Source organism: Aquarana catesbeiana, linkage group LG03, assembly GCF_042186555.1.
Source record: "Aquarana catesbeiana isolate 2022-GZ linkage group LG03, ASM4218655v1, whole genome shotgun sequence".
NCBI lineage: Eukaryota > Metazoa > Chordata > Amphibia > Anura > Ranidae > Aquarana > Aquarana catesbeiana.
This window is the reverse complement of record NC_133326.1, coordinates 341005239-341025034: the sequence shown is the minus strand read 5'-3', so window position 1 is coordinate 341025034 and position 19796 is coordinate 341005239. Positions and strand designations below refer to the sequence as shown.

At 41.9% G+C, this 19796-nt stretch overlaps 1 protein-coding gene across 2 annotated transcripts in view; it reads right to left on the bottom strand.

Annotated features, from left to right (window-relative positions):
- PDE6A (phosphodiesterase 6A) overlaps positions 1–19796 on the bottom strand; it is a 178351-nt gene that overhangs the window by 17714 nt on the left and 140841 nt on the right. For both annotated transcript variants that reach the window (XM_073620560.1, XM_073620561.1), the window contains exons 14-19: positions 19328–19437; positions 15489–15576; positions 14078–14178; positions 13295–13402; positions 5886–5949; positions 3402–3476 (exon numbers count right to left, since the gene is read on the bottom strand). In XM_073620560.1, the coding sequence (XP_073476661.1) occupies positions 3402–3476; positions 5886–5949; positions 13295–13402; positions 14078–14178; positions 15489–15576; positions 19328–19437 (546 nt within the window). The remainder of the gene's footprint in view (positions 1–3401; positions 3477–5885; positions 5950–13294; positions 13403–14077; positions 14179–15488; positions 15577–19327; positions 19438–19796) is intronic.

Below are 19796 nucleotides of genomic sequence, written 5' to 3'. Positions count from 1 at the left end.
GCACAGAGGACCAGTATAAGAGCAGGTCCTGCTAGGATGGTTTGATTCTATCCGCTGTGAACTCTAGAAGGAAGCGCTAGCCCATGAGCAGCAAAACCCTCCATCCATGTAAGGTACTGGTCGCAGTATGAAGTGCGAATGCTGTTATTGGGGGAACAGCCGAACCAGGAGTGGACAGCTGAGTTAAGCAGGCTGATCCGGGCAGAAATGCGGTTGGACGAGAGCTACAGAGCCCTCCAGTGGTATGTAGCCCAAGTGTGCCCGTGGACAGCGGATGACAGCCCCACGGAAGGCTTTGACTACGATGGCCTGGGATTGTTGTACTGGAGGCTGTCCAGGGACACTGATTTTGGGAGTGATCGGGAGTGGCGTTTGGAGGAAATAATGGAGCACAGAGAGTGGAGACTGAATGTCTCAGAAGTGCACTGGGCACAGGAAGATTTGGAGTTTCTGGCCGTTCAGGAATGGGAGCTGGAGATGACCTACAAACAGCTGTTAGACTCTGCTCAGCAGCAGGGTGGTGCTCCCTTTGCCAGGAAATACCAGTTGACAACTCTGATATCCTGGCTGAAGAGTTGACAATGTGGCAGAGTAACAGTGTGCTTTGCCAACCTGCACCCACAGCTATGGAGGCGGAGGTCTTATGGCTGATGCAGCAAGTGCTGACTGACCTTAATGAACCTGTTTCTGCATTGGATGATCTTGGATAGAGGAATGTGCCTGTCCAGCAGAATGCCAGAGAATCGGCAGTGGAAAATCTGAAGATTGCCGTCCCAAAAACCTGAAGTGCTGACAACAAGGGCAGAGCTCTGCTAACCTCTGCCCAGCACTGATAGCATCTTCTGGGTTCCACGGAGAGGAGATGGTGAACCTTTATCCCCAGACACCAGTTGCAGAGACAGGGGATTTGATAGACTTTTCTGCTGAGGAAGAACAACCTGGTGAGCCTCCAGCAGAAGAAGAGCTGTTATTAGGGCCAAACTTTACTGTGCTCTGCCCAGCACCGATAGCATCTTCTGGGTTCCACGGAGAGGAGATGGTGAACCTTTATCCCCAGACACCAGTTGCAGAGACAGGGGATTTGATAGACTTTTCTGCTGAGGAAGAACAACCTGGTGAGCCTCCAGTGGAAGAAGAGCTGTTATTAGGGCCAAACTTCACTGTGCTCTGCCCAGCACCAACAGAAGTATCTGTGAAGTTACAAGGAACTTCCCCAGCTGAAACGCTGACAACCGGACAGAGGGTCCAAGATCTCTGCCCTACACCTGCGCCGGTTCCGGAGGCTCAGGGTGAGAAGGAGGTGGTCACTTCCCAGCAGCAGATCAGGATACAGGGGGAGAAGGGAGAGGAGGTGTTCATCGTCCCTCCCCAACAGTTAGCCGGAGCAGATGGTGTGGGGTTTCCAGCAGAAGGGCTGGCAACAGGGCCGAGTACTGCTGGACTCTGCCCTCAACTAACAGAGGATGGATTTCCTGTGAAGGTGGATGGGACTTCAGTCTCCACTTGTATACCCTAGGGATGCTGGGCAGTCAGCCCAGATCCCCAACAGCATGACGGAGTGAGCCCAGACACCCTGTCTTCTCTCCAGCGGCAGAAAGGACTCCAGGGAGAAGGGCCAGTCCAGGCCTCTCCCCAGCGGCAGATATGTTCTCTGAGAGAGGCAGAGGTTGGCTGGGTGAGTAATGCTTTGTTTGGAACAATTTGTTTGGGGTACTGTGTGGGTACAGGCATTAGAGAACTGGAACTACTGACTAACTTCGGAGCCAACCCGTCTGGGGTCTCCTCCTGTGTTAGTCTCCTGTCGAAAGGGGAGAAATGTGACAGACTTAGCCGGGAGAGACTTTTGGAGGGGACTGTATGCTAGCCTCTTGCCGATCGATCGTGGGCCCTTGCGTTTGGGGGAACGGTGCTCTTTGTGAGCTGTATGCCTGGGGACCCTTGAGGTGGTATTACTGTGGATTCGGGTCCTGGTCCCCCAGGACACACAGACTCTGGGCACCCTGGATTTGCCATATTGGAATAGTGACTGATTCATACAGTTGGGACTCCTACTGTTAAATGCTAATGTCATCAATTCCAGCTACCTGTCTTTTGTCTGCTAAAATGTGTATTGTAAATAAGTCTCTAGTATGGGATCTAAGAGTCATTAGATCCCCATTGTTGTTTGTGTTAATTAACTCTGCTATTGTGATAATGTTGATTGGGGGTTCTAAGCTACAAGACGGCCAGTCTGGCCTAAAGGTCATGTCTGAGTCATCTAGGTTGTCTAAAGGGATTAGTTAATTAGCCCATGTTAATTAGGTTAATTAGGTTACAGGTGTATTGTTAGAGTAATATGAGCCGGAGGTATGCACCTCCACTGTTAGTGTATAAAAGAGCCTGTATTTTTGAATAAAGGAGATTCCTGGTTAAACTTACATACAGCCTGCCTGGTGTTTATTCTGAGCTATCACAACTGGGTTAGAACGGCACATAGCTGTAGTTCTAATCCTGGAGCATTGGATGACCGAGCAATCAGATGGTGCTATCTGCAATCTGATTCTATAGCTGCAAAGGAGTGTCGGGAGAGTGGAACCGAGCGAGCAAGGGGCTCGTTACACAGACTTTACTGGGACTGTACTTATGTGCACCACTGTAAAGACTGGGCCTCAACGTCAGCCGGCTGAAGAACTAGGGCTAAAGATTGCTTACTCAGATAGCTATTGCACAAGAACTTTGCCTATTGTCCATAGTAAAAGGTACCTCTTTAGGGAGTCTTAAATTTCATTGCTGCTAATCATATAGAGTGCACTCTAAAGCGGATATAGCCTACTGTTTACAGAGGAGTTATCACAGTATTGATGATCATTGGTGTTGCTGTTTTCTAATGTCATTACTTATTGCTGATTTTGTGGATTACCACGTTTACTCTAATTTAGCTGCACAAAACTTCATTCTATGCTGCTATAGCCTAGTGAATATATTGTCTAGTGAACTGTGATTGCCCTAATACTTTACTTTCTCAATTACATGCATGCTGCTGTTTACTGAAACTTGTGACTTGTTGGATTAATTTACCACTAACCAGTCTGATGTTTGCTGATTGATACTGTGTGCCGGGTATCTATAATCGTGCAGTAGCAGTGCAGTATTCATTTGCTTAACCTGTTCTCAGAGCTGAGGCAGAAGAACAGAGAACCCAATCTACCAAGCGGCTCCTGCGGGGGCATCACTACAATATTAAATGCATCTATGCAATACAGACATTTTCTGTACTTTCTTTTTATACATGAAAGCTTGCACTCTCTTTTAATAATCAAAAAATCATCTTCATCCTCTGCTTAATGGCAAAACCTTAGCTACAGATTTGCTTTTTTATCAATATCCCTTTTTTGTCACAGTTCTTCATAAGTAATACTTACAATTGGATTTTGTTGCAATACAGTCCTTTCCAAGTCACCTTGTTCCCAAAATTCAGCTGCAACCAACAATGCAACCTACAAAAGAAAACATTTTTATTAATTAAAGGGCAGTTCCAGCTAAACAGTTAAATACATTGTTAAATTACATTTATATGAACTGTTTATTACTCAAATAATTCACAAAGCCTTATGCTCCACCCATTCCCATGTGCCTTATAGCTGTATAGCATCAGAAGGGTGACAACCATTTCTAACAACCACAATTACTATGACATTGTCTATATGCTATTGACTCATCTCCGTCCTGCTCTTTGGACTGCTATCATCATCTGGTAGACAAGTTATCTCTCCTATACACCTCATTTATTTCCTGTCTGTAAACCTGCCTAGAGTCGTTCTTGAATTAAATATACAGTGTACTTTTGTAAAGTAGTGTACAGTATATATATTTATATATATAGATATATATATATATATCTATATATAGATATATATCTCTATATATATACACATTATCTCACAAAAGTGAGTACACCCCTCACATTTTTGTAAATATGTTATTATATCTTTTTATGTGACAACACTGAAGAAATGACGCTTTGTTACAATATAAAGTAGTGACTGTACAGCTCCGTTTGAGCATGACCCACAGAAGCTCAATAGGGTTTAGGTCTGCAGACATGCTTGGCCAGTCCATCACCTTTACCCTCAGCTTCTTTAGCATGGCAGTGGTCCTCTTGGAGGTGTGTTTGGGGTCATGTTGGAATACTGCCCTGCGGCCCAGTCTCCGAAGGTAGGGGTTCATGCTCTGCTTCAGTATGTCACAGTACATATTGGCATTCATGGTTCCCTCAGTGAATTGTAGCTCCCCAGTGCCGGCAGCACTCATGCAGCCCCAGACCATGACACTCCCACCACCATGCTTGACTGTAGGCAAGACACACTTGTCTTTGTACTCCTCACCTGGTTGCCGCCACACACGCTTGACACCATCTGAACCAAATAAGTTTATCTTGGTCTCATCAGACCACAGGACATGGTACCAGTAATCCATGTCCTCAGTCTGCTTGTCTTCAGTAAACTGTTTGCAGGCTTGCTTGTGCATCATCTTTAGAAGAGGCTTCCTTCTGGGACGACAGCCATGTAGACCAATTTGATGCAGTGTACGGCGTATGGTCTGAGCACTGACAGGCTGACCCCCCACCCCTTCAACCTCTGCAGCAATGCTGGCAGCACTCATCTATTTCCAAAAGACAACCTCTGGATATGACGCTGAGCACGTGCACTCAGCTTCTTTGGTCGACCGTGGTGAGGCCTGTTCTGAGTGGAACCTGTCCTGTTAAACCGCTGTATGGTCTTGGCCACTGTGCTGCAGCTCAGTTTCAGGGCCTTGGCAATCTTCCTATAGCTTAGACCATCTTTATGTAGAGCAGCAATTCTTTTTTTCAGATCCTCAGAAAGTTCTTTGCCATGAGGTGCCATGTTGAACTTCCAGTGACCAGTATGAGAGAGTGAGAGCGATGACACAAAATTTAACACACTTGCTCCCCATTCACACCTGAGACCTTGTAACACTAACGAGTCACATGACACCGGAAAGGGAAAAAGGCTAATTAGGTCTAATTTGGACATTTTCACTTAGGGGTGTACTCACTTTTGTTGCCAGGGGTTTAGACATTAATGGCTGTGTGTTGAGTTATTTTGAGGGGACAGGAAATTTACACTGTTATACAAGCTGTACACTCACTACTTTACATTGTAGCAAACTGTCATTTCTTCAGTGTTGTCACATGAAAAGATATAATAAAATATTTACAAAAATGTGAGGGGTGTTCTCGCTTTTGTGAGATACTGTATATATACAAATCTATTATGATGTTATGGAAAAATACAGTCTGAGAATGTTCTTGACCTTGCAATGTTTCTTTTTCTGTGGACTCTGCATAATTAGTCTATGTCTTGGAAGTAATAATCACTCAGCATAAATACTGCCCACTGTGGGAACACAACAGTCCTCTGACAGCTGGACCAAAGAGTTGCATTGTTAGTGAATCTAGTAACTGAACAAAATCTTATACATTGAATAAACAATAAATATTGTAGTCTAGCTTTGCGTGTCTGGTAATTAAATGCCCCATATACATGCACCTAAAAAATATGTAAAATTGCCTTTACTTTTGCCTTACCATTTATTTTACTTTTTATCAGGCAAAGGTAGAAAATTGTTAAATCTGTATATTTTTCATTTTTATATACAGTGAGGGAAATCTCTCAAAACTGGAGCAGATGTGCGTGGCAACCAATCAGCATCTAACATTCATTTTCAAAGTTTAACTGAACGAGCTAATGATAGAAGCTGATTGGTAGCCATGCACAGCTGCACCAGATTCTGTCTCCTCCAGTTTTGATTAATTCCTTGCACTATGCATATAGTTTGTCATATCTAAAACAGTTGCAGGCATTTTTTTTTTATTAGATGTATACCTTGCTCTGTATTTCCCATGGCTTTGCAATGGCTGAGAGATCGCAGGCTGTCATCATCATTGCCCTACACAGAAAAAATGGTTACATTTAATGTACTAAAAAAACATCAAGTTTGGCTTTTAGCTTTTAAATATATGAGTTGGTGATCAACTTCAAGAACATGGATGCAATAGAATTAAGCAAAGTTGTCTTGCATACACACGGTCACACAAATGTTGTCGGAAATTCTGAACGTCAAGAACACGGTGACGTACAACATGTACGATGAGCCGAGAAAAATGAAGTTCACTAGCCAGTGCGGCTCTTCTGATTGATTCAAAGCATGTGTGGACTTTTGTGCATCAGAATTGTGTACACACGCTCTGAATTTCTGACAAGTTTTGTTGTCGGAAAATTTGTGAACCTGCTCTCAAACATTTGTTGTCGGAAATTCCGATAACAAATGTTCTATGGAGCATACACACGGTCGGACTTTCCGACAACAAGCTCACATCCAACATTTGTTGTGGGAAAATCCTATCGTGTGTACAGGGCATTTGTGTAACAGTTACAGATATTGATTACTCATTGCCAAGGCTGGACTGGGACAAAAATTTTGCCCTGGACTTCATCCAGACCGGCCCACTCTAATTTTGCAAACACGCACAAAAACAGTATCCTGTGCACTTGCATGAGAGTGACGTCATCGCGGCCCGGCTATCCACACAGCAGGAGCACGCAAACCCAGAAGGAGGTAGCCCACCGGGTGAAGGGGGTAGCCCACCGGAAACAGTAACAGCACGCTGCTGGAGGGCTTCGCTTCAAAGGTAAGTGTGTCACATGACAATAAAATCATGCCCACACTGCAAGGGCTTGTTTAGGTCCAGGCAGTATGAAAAGGAAGATTTGCTTACTTGGTCGTCCGTCCTGCTAGACTGGTTCTCAGAGAGTCTTCTCCTCCATGCTCCAGCGGTCTAAGGTCTTCTGATGTTATCAAGACTGATGCAGAAACCATGACCCCAATTCTTTCCATTGGGGCCCCCTTCATTCTATAGGGTCCTTCTTCTAGGCCCCCTATATCCCATACAACCCCTTACATTCCATAGGGTCCTTCTTCCCATTGGGGGCCCCCTTCATTCCATAGGGTCCTTCTTATAGGGCCCCTACATCTCAAACATCCCCTTCATTCCTTAGGACTTCTTCATCCCACAGGAGCCTCTTCATTCCCTGGGCCCCCTGGTTGTCTTGTATCTTCCAGCCCCCCTCTCCCCTCTAGTGTCCCCCTGTCACCTGTCCCCTAGGACTAGGCCCGAAGCCTGGCTCTGCATTATATATTTTAAAATAAACAACTAATGCGCGCACCTATTTTTGATCAACTGCAGTAGTGAGCAGCTACCAACATCAAACAGGTTACCACAAACCCACAGATAAATTGAATATACTGTATAGCAAAGGATGTGTGCGCTAACTAAAATAGCATAAAAAATCCATTCGGTGCAAATAATGATTCAAACAATATGCAAAATCCAACGTAGCTAAAAGTTTATCAAAAGTGTTAATTAATATTGAAATGTTCATAAAAAATATTTTCAGCAAAAAATTTATATATTAACTATGCTTATAATTAAAACCATTATATCCAAACTATGTCCAGGACACAGTGGAACTTTAGGCAAAAAATGAAGTCCTGCTAGATCACTTCAGGCTGGCCCCTTTTGCAGGTATAGCAATGTAAAACATTAAATATGAGTGTCTATTTTGAAAGGTTGTGGGGAGGTTGGATGAATGATAGTTCTCCCACTTCGGAATAACTGATTATTGGTTAAAAGTTTATACTGTGGGCAAAATGCTAATTATATGCAGGCCTTGGTGAGCACCTGGCCCAATACCTGTTGATATTCCAGGGGTGATGCGATTTGACTCTGTAAATGTGTGCTTTATTTTCCTTTTTTACCTCTATACAACTAGCTGGTTTGTTAAGGACAACATCCCCAGTGTATATTGCTTGCATTTCCTAAATGCTTAATCTCATCTTTATTATTATTATTTTGTTGCCTCACAACCTGGAATTAACATGGATTGTTTGAGGATTTGCATCATTTAATTTACAGAACATACCCATAACTTTGAAGATTTTTTTTTTATTGTGAAGCAAACAACAAATAGGACAAAATAACAGAAAAGGTTAATGTGCATAACAATTCACCCCCCTAAAGTAAATACTTTTTAGAGCCACCTTTTGCTGCTATCACAGCTCCAGGTGCCTTTGGATAAGTGTCTATGAGCTTGCCACATCTTACCACTGGGATTTTTGCCCATTCCTCCATGCAAAACTGCTCCAGCTCCTTCAAGTTGGATGATTTGCGCTTGTGAACAACAATCTTTAAGCCTGACCACAGATTTTCTATTGAATTGAGGTTTGGACTTTGACTAGGCCATTCCAACACATTTACATGTTTCCTTTAAACCACTCAAGTGTTGCTTTAGCAGTGTGTTGGGGGTTATTGTCCTGCTGGAAGGTGAACCTCCGTCCTAGCCTCAAATCACACACAGAGTGGTACAGGTTTTGCTCAAGAATATCCCTGTATTTAGCGCCATCCATCTTTCCCTCAACTCTGACCAGTTTCCCAGTCCCAACTGCTGAAAAACATGGTGTTCTTTGGGTGATGTGATGTGTTGGGTTTGCACCAGACATAGCGTTTTCTTTGATGGCCAAAAAGTTCAATTTTAGTCTCATCAGACCAGAGCACCTTCCTCCATACATTTTGGGAGTCTCCAACATGCCTTTTCGTAAACTCAGAATGTGCCATTTTGTTTTTTGCTGAAAGTAATGTCCTTCTTCTGGCCACTCTGCCATGAAGCCCAACTCTATGGAGCGTACGGCTTATTGTTGTCCTATGTACAGATACTCCAGTCTCTGCTGTGGAACTCTGCAGCTCCTCCAGGGTTACCTTAGGTCTCTGTGCTGCCTCTCTGATTAATCCCCTCCTTGCCCAGTCCGTGAGTTTTGGTGTGCGGCCGTCTCTTGGCAAGTTTGCTGTCGTGTCATGTTCTTTCCATTTGGTAATGATAGATTTGATGGGATCATCAATTTTGGATATTTTTTTATAACCTAACCCTGACATGTACTTCTCAACAACATTGTCCCTTACTTGTTTGGAGAGTTTCTTGATCTTCATGGCAGTGTTTGGTTAGTGGTGCTTGCTTAGGTGTTGCAGCCTCTGGGGCCTTTCAAAAAAGGTGTGTATATGTAATGACAGATCATGTGACACATAGATTTCACACAGGGGGACATCATTTCACTAATTATGTGACCTCTGAAGGTAATTGGTTGCACCAGAGCTTTTTACCTTTGAGTAATTCTCAAGATATTCCTAGCAACAACTAGGGTTCTTCACCAGCATAGTCTTCCCACTTCCTATACCCAAATCTATAGCCTATATCACTGAGAGGTGAGGTATTCGGGGGGGGGGGGTAATTGGTTGCACCAGAGCTTTTTATGCGCTTCATAACAAAGGGGGTATATACATATGCACATGCCAATTATCAGTTTTTTATGTCTAAAAAATAGTTTTATGTATATGTTTTTCTAATTTTACTTCACCAACTTTTTTTTAACAGAGATGTTTATTGTATATCAAATCATAGTCTTCCCACTTCCTATACCTAAATCTATAGCCTATATCACTGAGAGGTGAGGTATTCAAGGGGGGGTGGGGGCGGCCTCAAGTGAGATGACTACATTCCCATGTAATCCCCCGGATCCTCTCTTAGTACTTTAGCCATTGGCATCAATACTGAGCAGTGTTAATTTTAGTCTTTAGACTAAAATGGCATTTTTATTTTAGTCCCATTTTAGTCTTCTGCAATTGTTTTAGTCGTATTTAGTTTACTAAATCTCCAGTACATTTTAGTCGACTAAAATCTCCAGTACATTTCAGTAATTGCAATTTCATTTTAGTCATAGTCTTTTGACTAAAATGGCATTTTAGTTTTAGGAGTTCCAACGAAACGGACTTGCCTACACATGATCCCACCAAAGTCTGATTGTTTCGAACGTTATGACGTACGACTGGACTAGAAAAGGAAGTTCAATAGCCAGTAGCCAATAGCTGCCCTTGCATCGTTTTGGACTAGCATACAGAGAAACGTTTTTTTCGATAGGAATCGAGTCCATTGGAAAGATTTGAAACATGTTCTATTTCTAAGGTCCGTCAGATTTTTCGACAGAAAAGGTCAGATGAAGCCCACACACGATTGGAATATCCTACGGATTCGTTCTGTCGGACCTTTTCTGCCGGAAAGTCTGGTCATGTGTGCGCGGCATTAGTCGTATTTTAGTCACCTCAATTGTTTTAGTTTTAGTCGTATTTTAGTCGACTAAAATAGTATTCATTTAGTCAGCTAAAATGTTTTAGTCATTTTAGTCGACTAAATTGTTTTAGTCGTTTTAGTCGACTAAATTAACACTAGTACTGAGTTTGTGGAAAGGCACCAAGAGTCTCTCTTGTGGGTGGTTCTACCGGTTTTCATTTTAGTAGTATTTCCCTTCTAGCATAGAACAGGGAGAATGTCAGACAGAGCTTAGTATACCTGTCCCCCTGCACCTCCTCCAAGTGACTCAATAGGAGGGTCAGAGGGTCCAGGGGGATCTGTGTTCCAAATACCCTGCTCATGGTATCAGCGACTGCCTCCCAGTAAGGTTGGAGTTTGGGGTATGACCAGACTATGTGCCAGAATGAGCCTACCTCCTGTCTACATTTGGGGCACAATAAATCCCGTTGAGGGTATATACGGGCTAGTCTCTGTGGGGTGTAGTAGGCCCTGTGGAGAAATTTGAGTTGTATAAATCTGTCTTTCGCTACTATCATTGAGGGGATAAAAGTGGAGACACATTCCTCCCATTCTTCGTCACTCTCGTCACACTCATATATCTCTCTTCCATTTGTCCAGAGATTGGGTTGGTTTAATATCATGGGATACTGTCAAATAGATGTATAGAGAGGAGAGGGGCTTCCCCTTTGTACTGGAAATTAAGAGACGCTCCACAGAGTCCGACTCCAAAGTTATTGTTTCCAGGAATTGAGTCTCAAAAGCGTGTCTCAATTGCCAGTATCTAAATTCCCATGAGTTAGGTATCGAGTACAGGGCTTTCAATTCCTGAAATGTCATAAGCTTACCTTCCTTAGTGATATGTTTCAAATTTGTGATCCTTTTCCTTGCCCATATTGCAGGGTCCAGTAAAGTATTTAGATGGGGCAACATTGGATTCCCCCATAAGGGCATATGAGGGGATATGTGAAAGGGTTTTCTGTATACTGCTCTAGCTTCCTGCCAGGTAGTTACGGATGGGTCGGCCTGTCTCCCCCCAAATGCAAGGTTGCTCAATGCAGCTTATGACCCCAGGATGGCCACTTCCAATGTAACCGCTGTGTTCTTCCTAGGCTGGGAGAACCACCAACAAACAGTGACAAGGACGGCCGCCCAATAGTAAATTTGGAAGTTTGGGAGCGCCAGACCTCCTCCCGAAAGGGGGAGATACAGTATTAGTTTTGCCACCCTGGGGGGTTTTCCGGCCCAGACGAAGGACACCAGCAACCCCTCTATAGTCTCTTGAAGAAGCTTTTGGGGAGATGTGTCGGGGTGTTCCTAAAGAGGAATAGAAATTTAGGTAAATACACCATTTTCAATAGGTTGACCCTACCTACAGGTGTCAGGGGGAGTGAGCGCCATGCTGTACATTTGGTGGTGACCTGTGACATTAAAGGCTGTATGTTATGGCCCATGTAGTCTCCTATCTCACCAGTGATCTTAATCCCTAAATATTTAAAATCTTCCACCCATTTAAGCTGTGTCTTAGTTTCGGGTTTAGTGGAAGAGGGGTGCGGGTCCTCATCGCCGCTTTCACCGAGTCTAACAACTTGCGTAGCTTTTGCGGCTCGACAGAATAATCCGGAAAGATCATCAATTTGGTGTTTTGGAATCACAGTTCTCCCAGCAGCCTGGAGGCATGGAGAATTACGTCCCAGTCACGGAAATTCAGCATGCGGAGGATGAAAGTTCTCGGGGGGAGTTCCTGGGGGGCCAGGCTTAGGCGGGACGCTGTGGGCCCTCTCCGCGGTGTAGTGGGGGGAGAAGTGGGCATTAGGAAGGAGAGTGCGCAGCATGCCCTCCACAAAGCCTGTCGGATCCCCCCCCCTCAGCTCCCTCAGGCAGACCAATTATGCGAAGGTTGTTCCTTCTATTCCTATTTTCGGCGCCCTGTATTCAAGGGCCTTTACCTTGGTCTGAAGAGTGCGGAGAGCCGCAGATTGTTCCAGGACCTCATCCTTTCTCCGGCTGATCTGTTGCTCTGTCTCTGTTACTCTGGAGCAAAGTTTGTCCTGGCGTATGAGGCCTACATCCAGTTGTACTGCCTCGATCTTGGCAGTAAGGGTTGACTGGCATGTCGCATTTGCTGCCATCACCTCCGCTAGCCAGGGCAGCCTGGAGTCAGCCGACTCCATAGTGTGAGTGTGAGGCCACGTGGGAGCAGCACCTGGATCATGTCTCCACTTGCAAGCAGGGAGATGGCGGTGGATCCTCTGCGATGGGGGGAAATTTAAGTCCTTTCCCCTTACCAGACTACGCACCCGAGGATCTGTGCCTCATCCAGGTGTTCTCAGGGGTGAAATCAAGGGATTATCTCTTGTGGATGCGGATATTTTCAAGAAATCCAGCGGAGCTTGTGGAGGAAGCAGCTGCTCATGTTGCCATCTTGGATATGCCCCCCTTACTTCAACAACTTAGACTATTGTGTTCTGATCCATCACATATAATTCAGATTAAAAAAACATAGAACTAAAGGCTGTAATGTAGCAAAATAGGTAAAAAGCAAAGGGGGTGAATACTGTTACAAGGCACTGTATATTTGCACATGTTTTTCCATCTCAGTAGTAGATACATTAAATTCAATTTTGTGCTACAGGAACAAAGATAATGCACATCAATAGTTTAATCTTTCATATCAGATTTTGACATTTGAGACCTGTTAGTTGGAAGTTGATATTGTGTCGTATGAGAGGTCGTGGAAAGGATTGGGCTCTGTTTAGCTCTGATCTGGAAGTTTGTATCTTTATGGGTATGGAATAAAAGCCTGTCCTGAGTTTGAATATGGGATTATATTGGGGGGGGGGACCAATGGGTTGTCTAAGATTGGAGAGGGGGTAAGTAAGTGACTTCAGGGAAAAATGAACTAGGGTGAGGAGTAAATAAAAAAAAAGAGAAAAGAGGGGGGGGGGAGAAGTTGAGAGGAGGGTTAGGGAAGTAGAGCATCAAAAAGTGTAGCACAGGAAGGGGATAAGTAAAGAGTGAAAAAAGATCCCAAAGGAGAGGGGAAATATGGTGCATTTTCATAAATGAGTCAATATATATTTCTCTCTTATACATACATGACTATTTCTTTGCGGGTCTGTTCCAACATAAGATACTCCGTCCATGTTTTCTCATTTTCATATGTTTTAGACTGGTCCACTATTTTCTGGAACATAGCCCTTTTCCTGTGTGAAAGGATAAAGGTGCATCAGTTTCAATTGATATATGACAAGAGCGCTTGTTATTATTTGATTTCATGTGCGATTAATGTTTGGATCATAAGGGCATTGCTCAGCTTGTGTATCGTTGCCGAAAGGTGTTGTCTATGGGAAAATAGTAGTGACTGGATGCTAATGTGTAGTTTTGTACCTTTATCCACCAATGTGACTTTTATAAAACACAATACCATGGAGAAATGAACCCAAATGTGGGCATACCCAAGGAAAAACATGATACCAGTAATGAAAACCATTCCTTATGGACTTTTTCATGACAAGGCTTGGCATTCTTATCTGCCTCCATTTGGGAGATGAAACCCTCAACAAACCCCCCTCCCCCATCACCACCTCCTGTTGTGTCATTGGATATGTCCCCAAAAGAATTACAGACATCAGTAAAAACCTGACAGAATTTCTAATCCTACTAAAACTACCAAAACAGTTTGGCTGAAGCATGATTTTAACATCTATGCATTTCAGATTTCAGCTGTGAAGTACAGAAACAGTAACTCCCTAATACATTGAGAATATTATGAGCTCTTAGTTCTAATAAAATTTGCTATCTATAAGATTCATGGAAGTAGCCTTTTAACAAATGTAATTGTCCAATCTTAGAGGTTTATTTTACAGGGATAAACTTACTTGAAGTACAAAGCCAGATCTGTGGCAATGATTGCAATATCCATCATATGAATAGCATGATCATACTGTCTCCTGTTCAGGTTCTGGTAGATGTTTATTTGCTGTGAACAACAGAACGTGTTAAACGAAATCATCAAATGTATAAAAAAAATATCAGTCTCTATTATTGGTACATTTCCCAACCATTAAAAGTAGATAAAAAAAGGGCTTATTAAACTTGGCCTGGTCTGACCAAACCCCACACACACTTTAACATATCATGCCCACTTTCAACAGATGCCAACCTTCTCTGGACCTGGATAAAAAAGCAACCCTTCTTCAATCCGGAGTGATGGGAAGTATAACATATTTTTTCTGTATAACCCTACATGCATTTCTCTATGTAATCATTAATTTCTATGGGATCCAAATTGAGCACTAATGCAATAATATGCATACAGGATTCACATGGGCTAAATCTCTGAAGTTTCCCTGAGGTAGCTGACTGTGGTATACTTCTGGAAACTGTGTAAAATGCAGCCTCATTTTCTGCTACATTCCCTTCTCACTCATAACCATTAGGGATGAGCCTATTGATTAAGCTGAAATGTATTTTGCAGCAAATTTATTGATTTCACCTTCACCAAACATTTATTAAAATTAGACTAAAAATTCATAACGAGGATCGCTTAGGTAAAATGTGCTTAAAAATGTTTTTTAATAGTTAGAAAGCAAAGCCATGTGAACACCATTCCAGCACTCATCTTGATCAATAGTTTTGATGACAAGCAATAACACAAACCCTTATTCTAATGCTAACCATATTGTTAACCTAAATCTATGTTAATAAACAAAGCCAGGAGAACACAATGTCAGTGCTGGCATGAACTAGGGTTATAGTTAGGGTATGGATTAAAGTTAGGGCTCCTTTGTTCCTCAATAATCAATGTCATGCTCCTAGCTACAAAGGGGCCATTTTTGGTAAAAGGACTTGTCTATGATAGCTGAAAAAAGATTTTCTAACCCTCGGAAACCTAGCATTTGCACCCTTTAAAACCAACATAAGTATTTTTCTATAGCCTTCCCTATTTACTCCAATACTCCAAAACTTTGCAAAAGTGTCCTGTTTTTTGTGCTGAGATTTTGTCAAATTGCAAATTATGCCCACCTTACAACACCTCCCTTGCCATATTCCTTTCTTCATTCCAAGTTATCTAAATGCTAAGCAAAAGTTGGCTTTGCCTTTAACAGAATGACTGCTGTTTTCTTGTGTTCTTATGTTCCCTCTTCTTTCCATATTGTATTCTTCTAAGCCTCATATTCCTCATATTGTCTCTAGTATTCCCTTCTTCAATACAGATTTCATTTTTGTGCTTACATATTAATAGCACACATGTGATCAGCATTTTTGCATCAGAAAGTTCTGTTATACCTCATCTTTGAGCAATGTTTTGCTGAACTCCAAATGGTGCCGTTCTAGGATAGATGACCCGTGGAGCTTTGCTAAGGGGTGTCCGGATCTAAATGGAAAGAAAGTATCAAAAGAAGCAGCATCAGAAGCCATTGGAAAAATCAGACATCCCATTAAACAGTTCAATACTGCAAGCTGAAAGTATCCAAATACGCTTGACAAAAAGAGAGGAGTAACTACATTCCCTGTGCTAATTCCCTGTTACCTTTTAGGAAAAATTCTCCTTGGTATAATTTGTTTCACACAAACAAGTGAATCTTATAATGAATTGTTTGGCAATTTTTAAAGTAGTCTATATGTGGTCTGATAAAAGCAAGCAGTCTATACAAATGGCAATTTTTAGCAAATTATTTTTATCATACAGAAAAATATGTTGGAAAAACCTCTTCAGAATTAATATCCAATAGATTCCTTTTTTTATGCACAAAACCAAGCTTTCATTGTAGCTATACTGCATTAATGTATTACCCTAAATTGGATCCAACCAGTATTTTAGGATGGACAGATTTCTCACTTCCTATCAGTCTTGATGACATCTGTCTGTCCACAATCAACCAAGTTAGGTATAATATTACTAATCATTGTATTGTTTTGGTTTCATAGCTAAAATATAGTATATCTAATGGCTTCTTTTATTTCATATAGAATAGGGGAAGGTAAAAACCCCTATCAGCTTTCTTGTTGTCGTATGTGTCTCATTAACCACTTCAGCCCCGGAAGGTTTTACCCCCTTAATGACCATACCATTTTTTGTGATACAGCACTGCGTCGCTTTAACTGACAATTGCATGCCCATGCGGCGCTGTACCCAGACAAAATTGAGTTTTTTTCCCCCCTCAAATAGAGCTTTTTTTGGTGCTATTTGGTCACCTCTGCAGTTTTTATTTTTTGCGCTATAAACAAAAAGATAATGACAATTTAAAAAAAAAAACAAAAAAAAATATTTTTTACTTTATTTGCAATAAAACCTATCCAATAAAAAAAATCAAATTTCTTCCTCAATTTAGGTCAATATGTATTCTGCTACATATTTTTGGTAAAAAAATCCCAATAAGCTTATATTGATTTGTTTGCGCAAAATTTATAGGGTCTACAAAATAGGGGATATATTTATGGCATTTTTATGTATTTATCTATTTTTTACTTGTAATGGCGGTGATCAGCGGGATTTTTAGCAGGACTGTGACATTGCGGCTTACAGATCGGACACTTAACTGACACTTTTGACACTTTTTAGGGAACCAGTGACATTATTATGCCGCGTACACAGTCGGATTTTCCAATGGGAAATGTTCGATGGGAGCTTGTTGTTGGAAATTCCGACCGTGTGTAGGCTCCATCGGACATTTTCCGTCGGAATTTCCGCCAAACAAAACAAAAAACAAAACGATCTGGATATCAAATTTGCCGACAACAAAATCCGTTGTCATAAATTCCGATCATGTGTACACAATTCCGATGCACAAAGTTCCACGCATGCTCGGAATTAAGCAGAAGAGCCGCACTGGCTATTGAACTTCATTTTTCTCGGTTCGTCGTACGTGTTGTACGTCACCGCATTCTTGACATTCGGAATTTCCGACAAGATTTGTGCGACCGTGTGCATGCAAAACAAGTTTGAGCCAACAACCATCGGAAAAAAAACATGGATTTTGTTGTCGGAATGTGCGATCGTGTGTACGCGGCATTACAGTGATCAGTGCTAAAATTATGCATTGACACTGTATAAATGACACTGGCAGGGAAGGGGTTAACATCAGGGGCAATCAAAGGGTTAACTGTGTTCCCTCAGTGTGTTTCTAATTGTGTGGGGGGATGGGCTCACTGCATGGACACTCCGATCTGTGTTCCCAATTAGCAGGAACACTACAACAGAGTGTCCATGCCTGACAGCACGGTGGTCTGCTTGTTTACATTGGCAGACCACCGTTCTGTCTCTGCGGGGAGCGATCATAGGTGGCCGGTGGACATCGCGTCCACCTGGCCCACTGATTGGCTCCTCCTGTGACCAATCAGCACATGATCACGGCTCCAGCGGCGCGCGCCCACCAGTGGCTATTAGAAATATTAGGTACAGGTACGTGATTTCGCCTAATAGCGCCACCTTGCCGCAGTATGTGTACGACAGGCAGTCAGGAAGTGGTTAAGGAGATTTTTCTTCCCTTCCTGTCCTGTAGAATCAACAGAAATTGAGAAGATGTCTTTCGATTGTGAGGGATATTGCCTCTTAGACAGTTGTCATGGGTACAAGCATCCCTAATGGAAGATGTCCACTCTATTCCTGTTCTAGTGGTGACTCTCAGACAATTTTGGATTAGTATCACTTTTCTTCCCGGAGACATTGGAGATCAGGACAATTAAAGAGAGTGAACCTCCCTAATGAGGACATAGTCAGCAATAAGGACCTTCACCACTCTATCCAAATCTAATCTCAGTTACTGTCGGGAACTCTTCAACTTATGCCCCTCTTCTCCTCATAAGTGTCCCTCAGCATAATCCTAAAGAAGTTGTGATCCTTGAGAAAGTCACGTGGTCAGTGACGCAACGCGTGGGAGGAGCCAGGGACATTTACTGCTGTCTGACACATCTAGCCGAGCAGCAGCGGCTTTTTCGATAAGCCTCGTCCACAGCGGCTGACTGCGATCTGCATGCCTGTACGCCTTAATCAAACCGGGCGCACGTGAGTGTATCACTGTGCTGTTTGCTTTTGTCCTTTTTTCCAGTTCATCAAGCAATGATCTATTTCTCTGTTTATTTTTCATAAATTATCCTGTATTGAGAACCAAACTATCAACATTATTTTGGCTGAAGCTGGATGTAGTTAAAGTCATGAACAACAATTACTACAGAAATTAATCGCCTTATTTTAATTAGGAATGAACTGCTGGGCTAATCATACTAATTTCCTGGACTAGTCTATCTCCGCTGAACAATCTTCCTAAGAATCATATTTTATTTTATGTGTATATATTCACCAGATCGGCATTTACTATTTCCTTCTTTTTATTATTATCACCGATTGTATACTGATAACCATGGGCATTTCTTGCATCTATCAGTATTAGTTTATTCAACACTAATTTTCACTTTCTAGTAATTTATTCATTGAGTGATTTTGCGCAATTTTTTACGTTTTATTTCCATTTTTTAACATATTTGTATTTTGCACAGTTTTTGCAATTTCACATGGTGTTAGATGCACATTGACTGATCATTTATTAGAGCGCATCAATATATTTATATTTCTTTTATAGTTTATGGGATTCTGATCACCTTTTAATTGATAGCAGCTTAATTTACATTGTTCAATCAAATTTTCTACATACCAATTTTTTTACATCACGGTTTATCCATTTCAGCGCTTGGTTTTATATTTATCACTAGGCCTGGGGGAGTTTCTTCTTATATTTTTTATAGAGAATACCGGATATCTGAAGCTTGGTGACAGAGGTGATATCGCTGTTAACCATATAGTCAAGGGAATGCTATCACATTGTGAAAAGGTAGGGCATGGAAGTCTATGACTTTTTATAAACCAGTACGTGCTAAAAAACTGCCACATTCTACCCACAGCTAAGTAATGACATTGTTAGGGAGAATTATTATTTATAATCTCTCCAGTATGGATACACCTACTACTGGGTTTGCATGAGGTTATCTCATTTGGATTGTACTAACATTTTATTTTTATTTTGCTCTGAAATCCCATATTTTTTAAAGCTATATCCAGTAAGACTATAATTTAAGAAGACTGGGCAAACATTGCATCTAATAAATAAATGTTGTACAATTGAACTTACTTCATTTGGTACAGGTTATTTGTACCCCTATGGTCAATATCATGGCAGAATGCAGCTGTCACCATTGCCATGGCTTCAAGGTCTGTATAATAACGCTTTAACTTTCCTGTCTAAAAAGAAAAATAACATCTAGTTATCTCAGTGTATATAGACTGTAAGAAACTGAAAGGCAGTGAACACAGGAAGTTTAAACTAGGAGATACGAGTGTTTATCAGAGACAGTCGATAATGATACCGCTGTTCTGTGGCTAATTGGCCCTCAATGATTTGAGAGGAAGTTTACTGCTGATATTATGCTGACTGAATGCTGAAACTGCAAGTTACATCCTCAGAAACAATTGCACAGGTCTAAACACATTGCATTTGACTTTTAAACACATGACATTGGAGCTGACTCAGTGAGTGCAGTCTTTCTGACATAATTGACCCCTGCAGATTAGTAAGGTATCTTGGCCTTGATATCTGACCG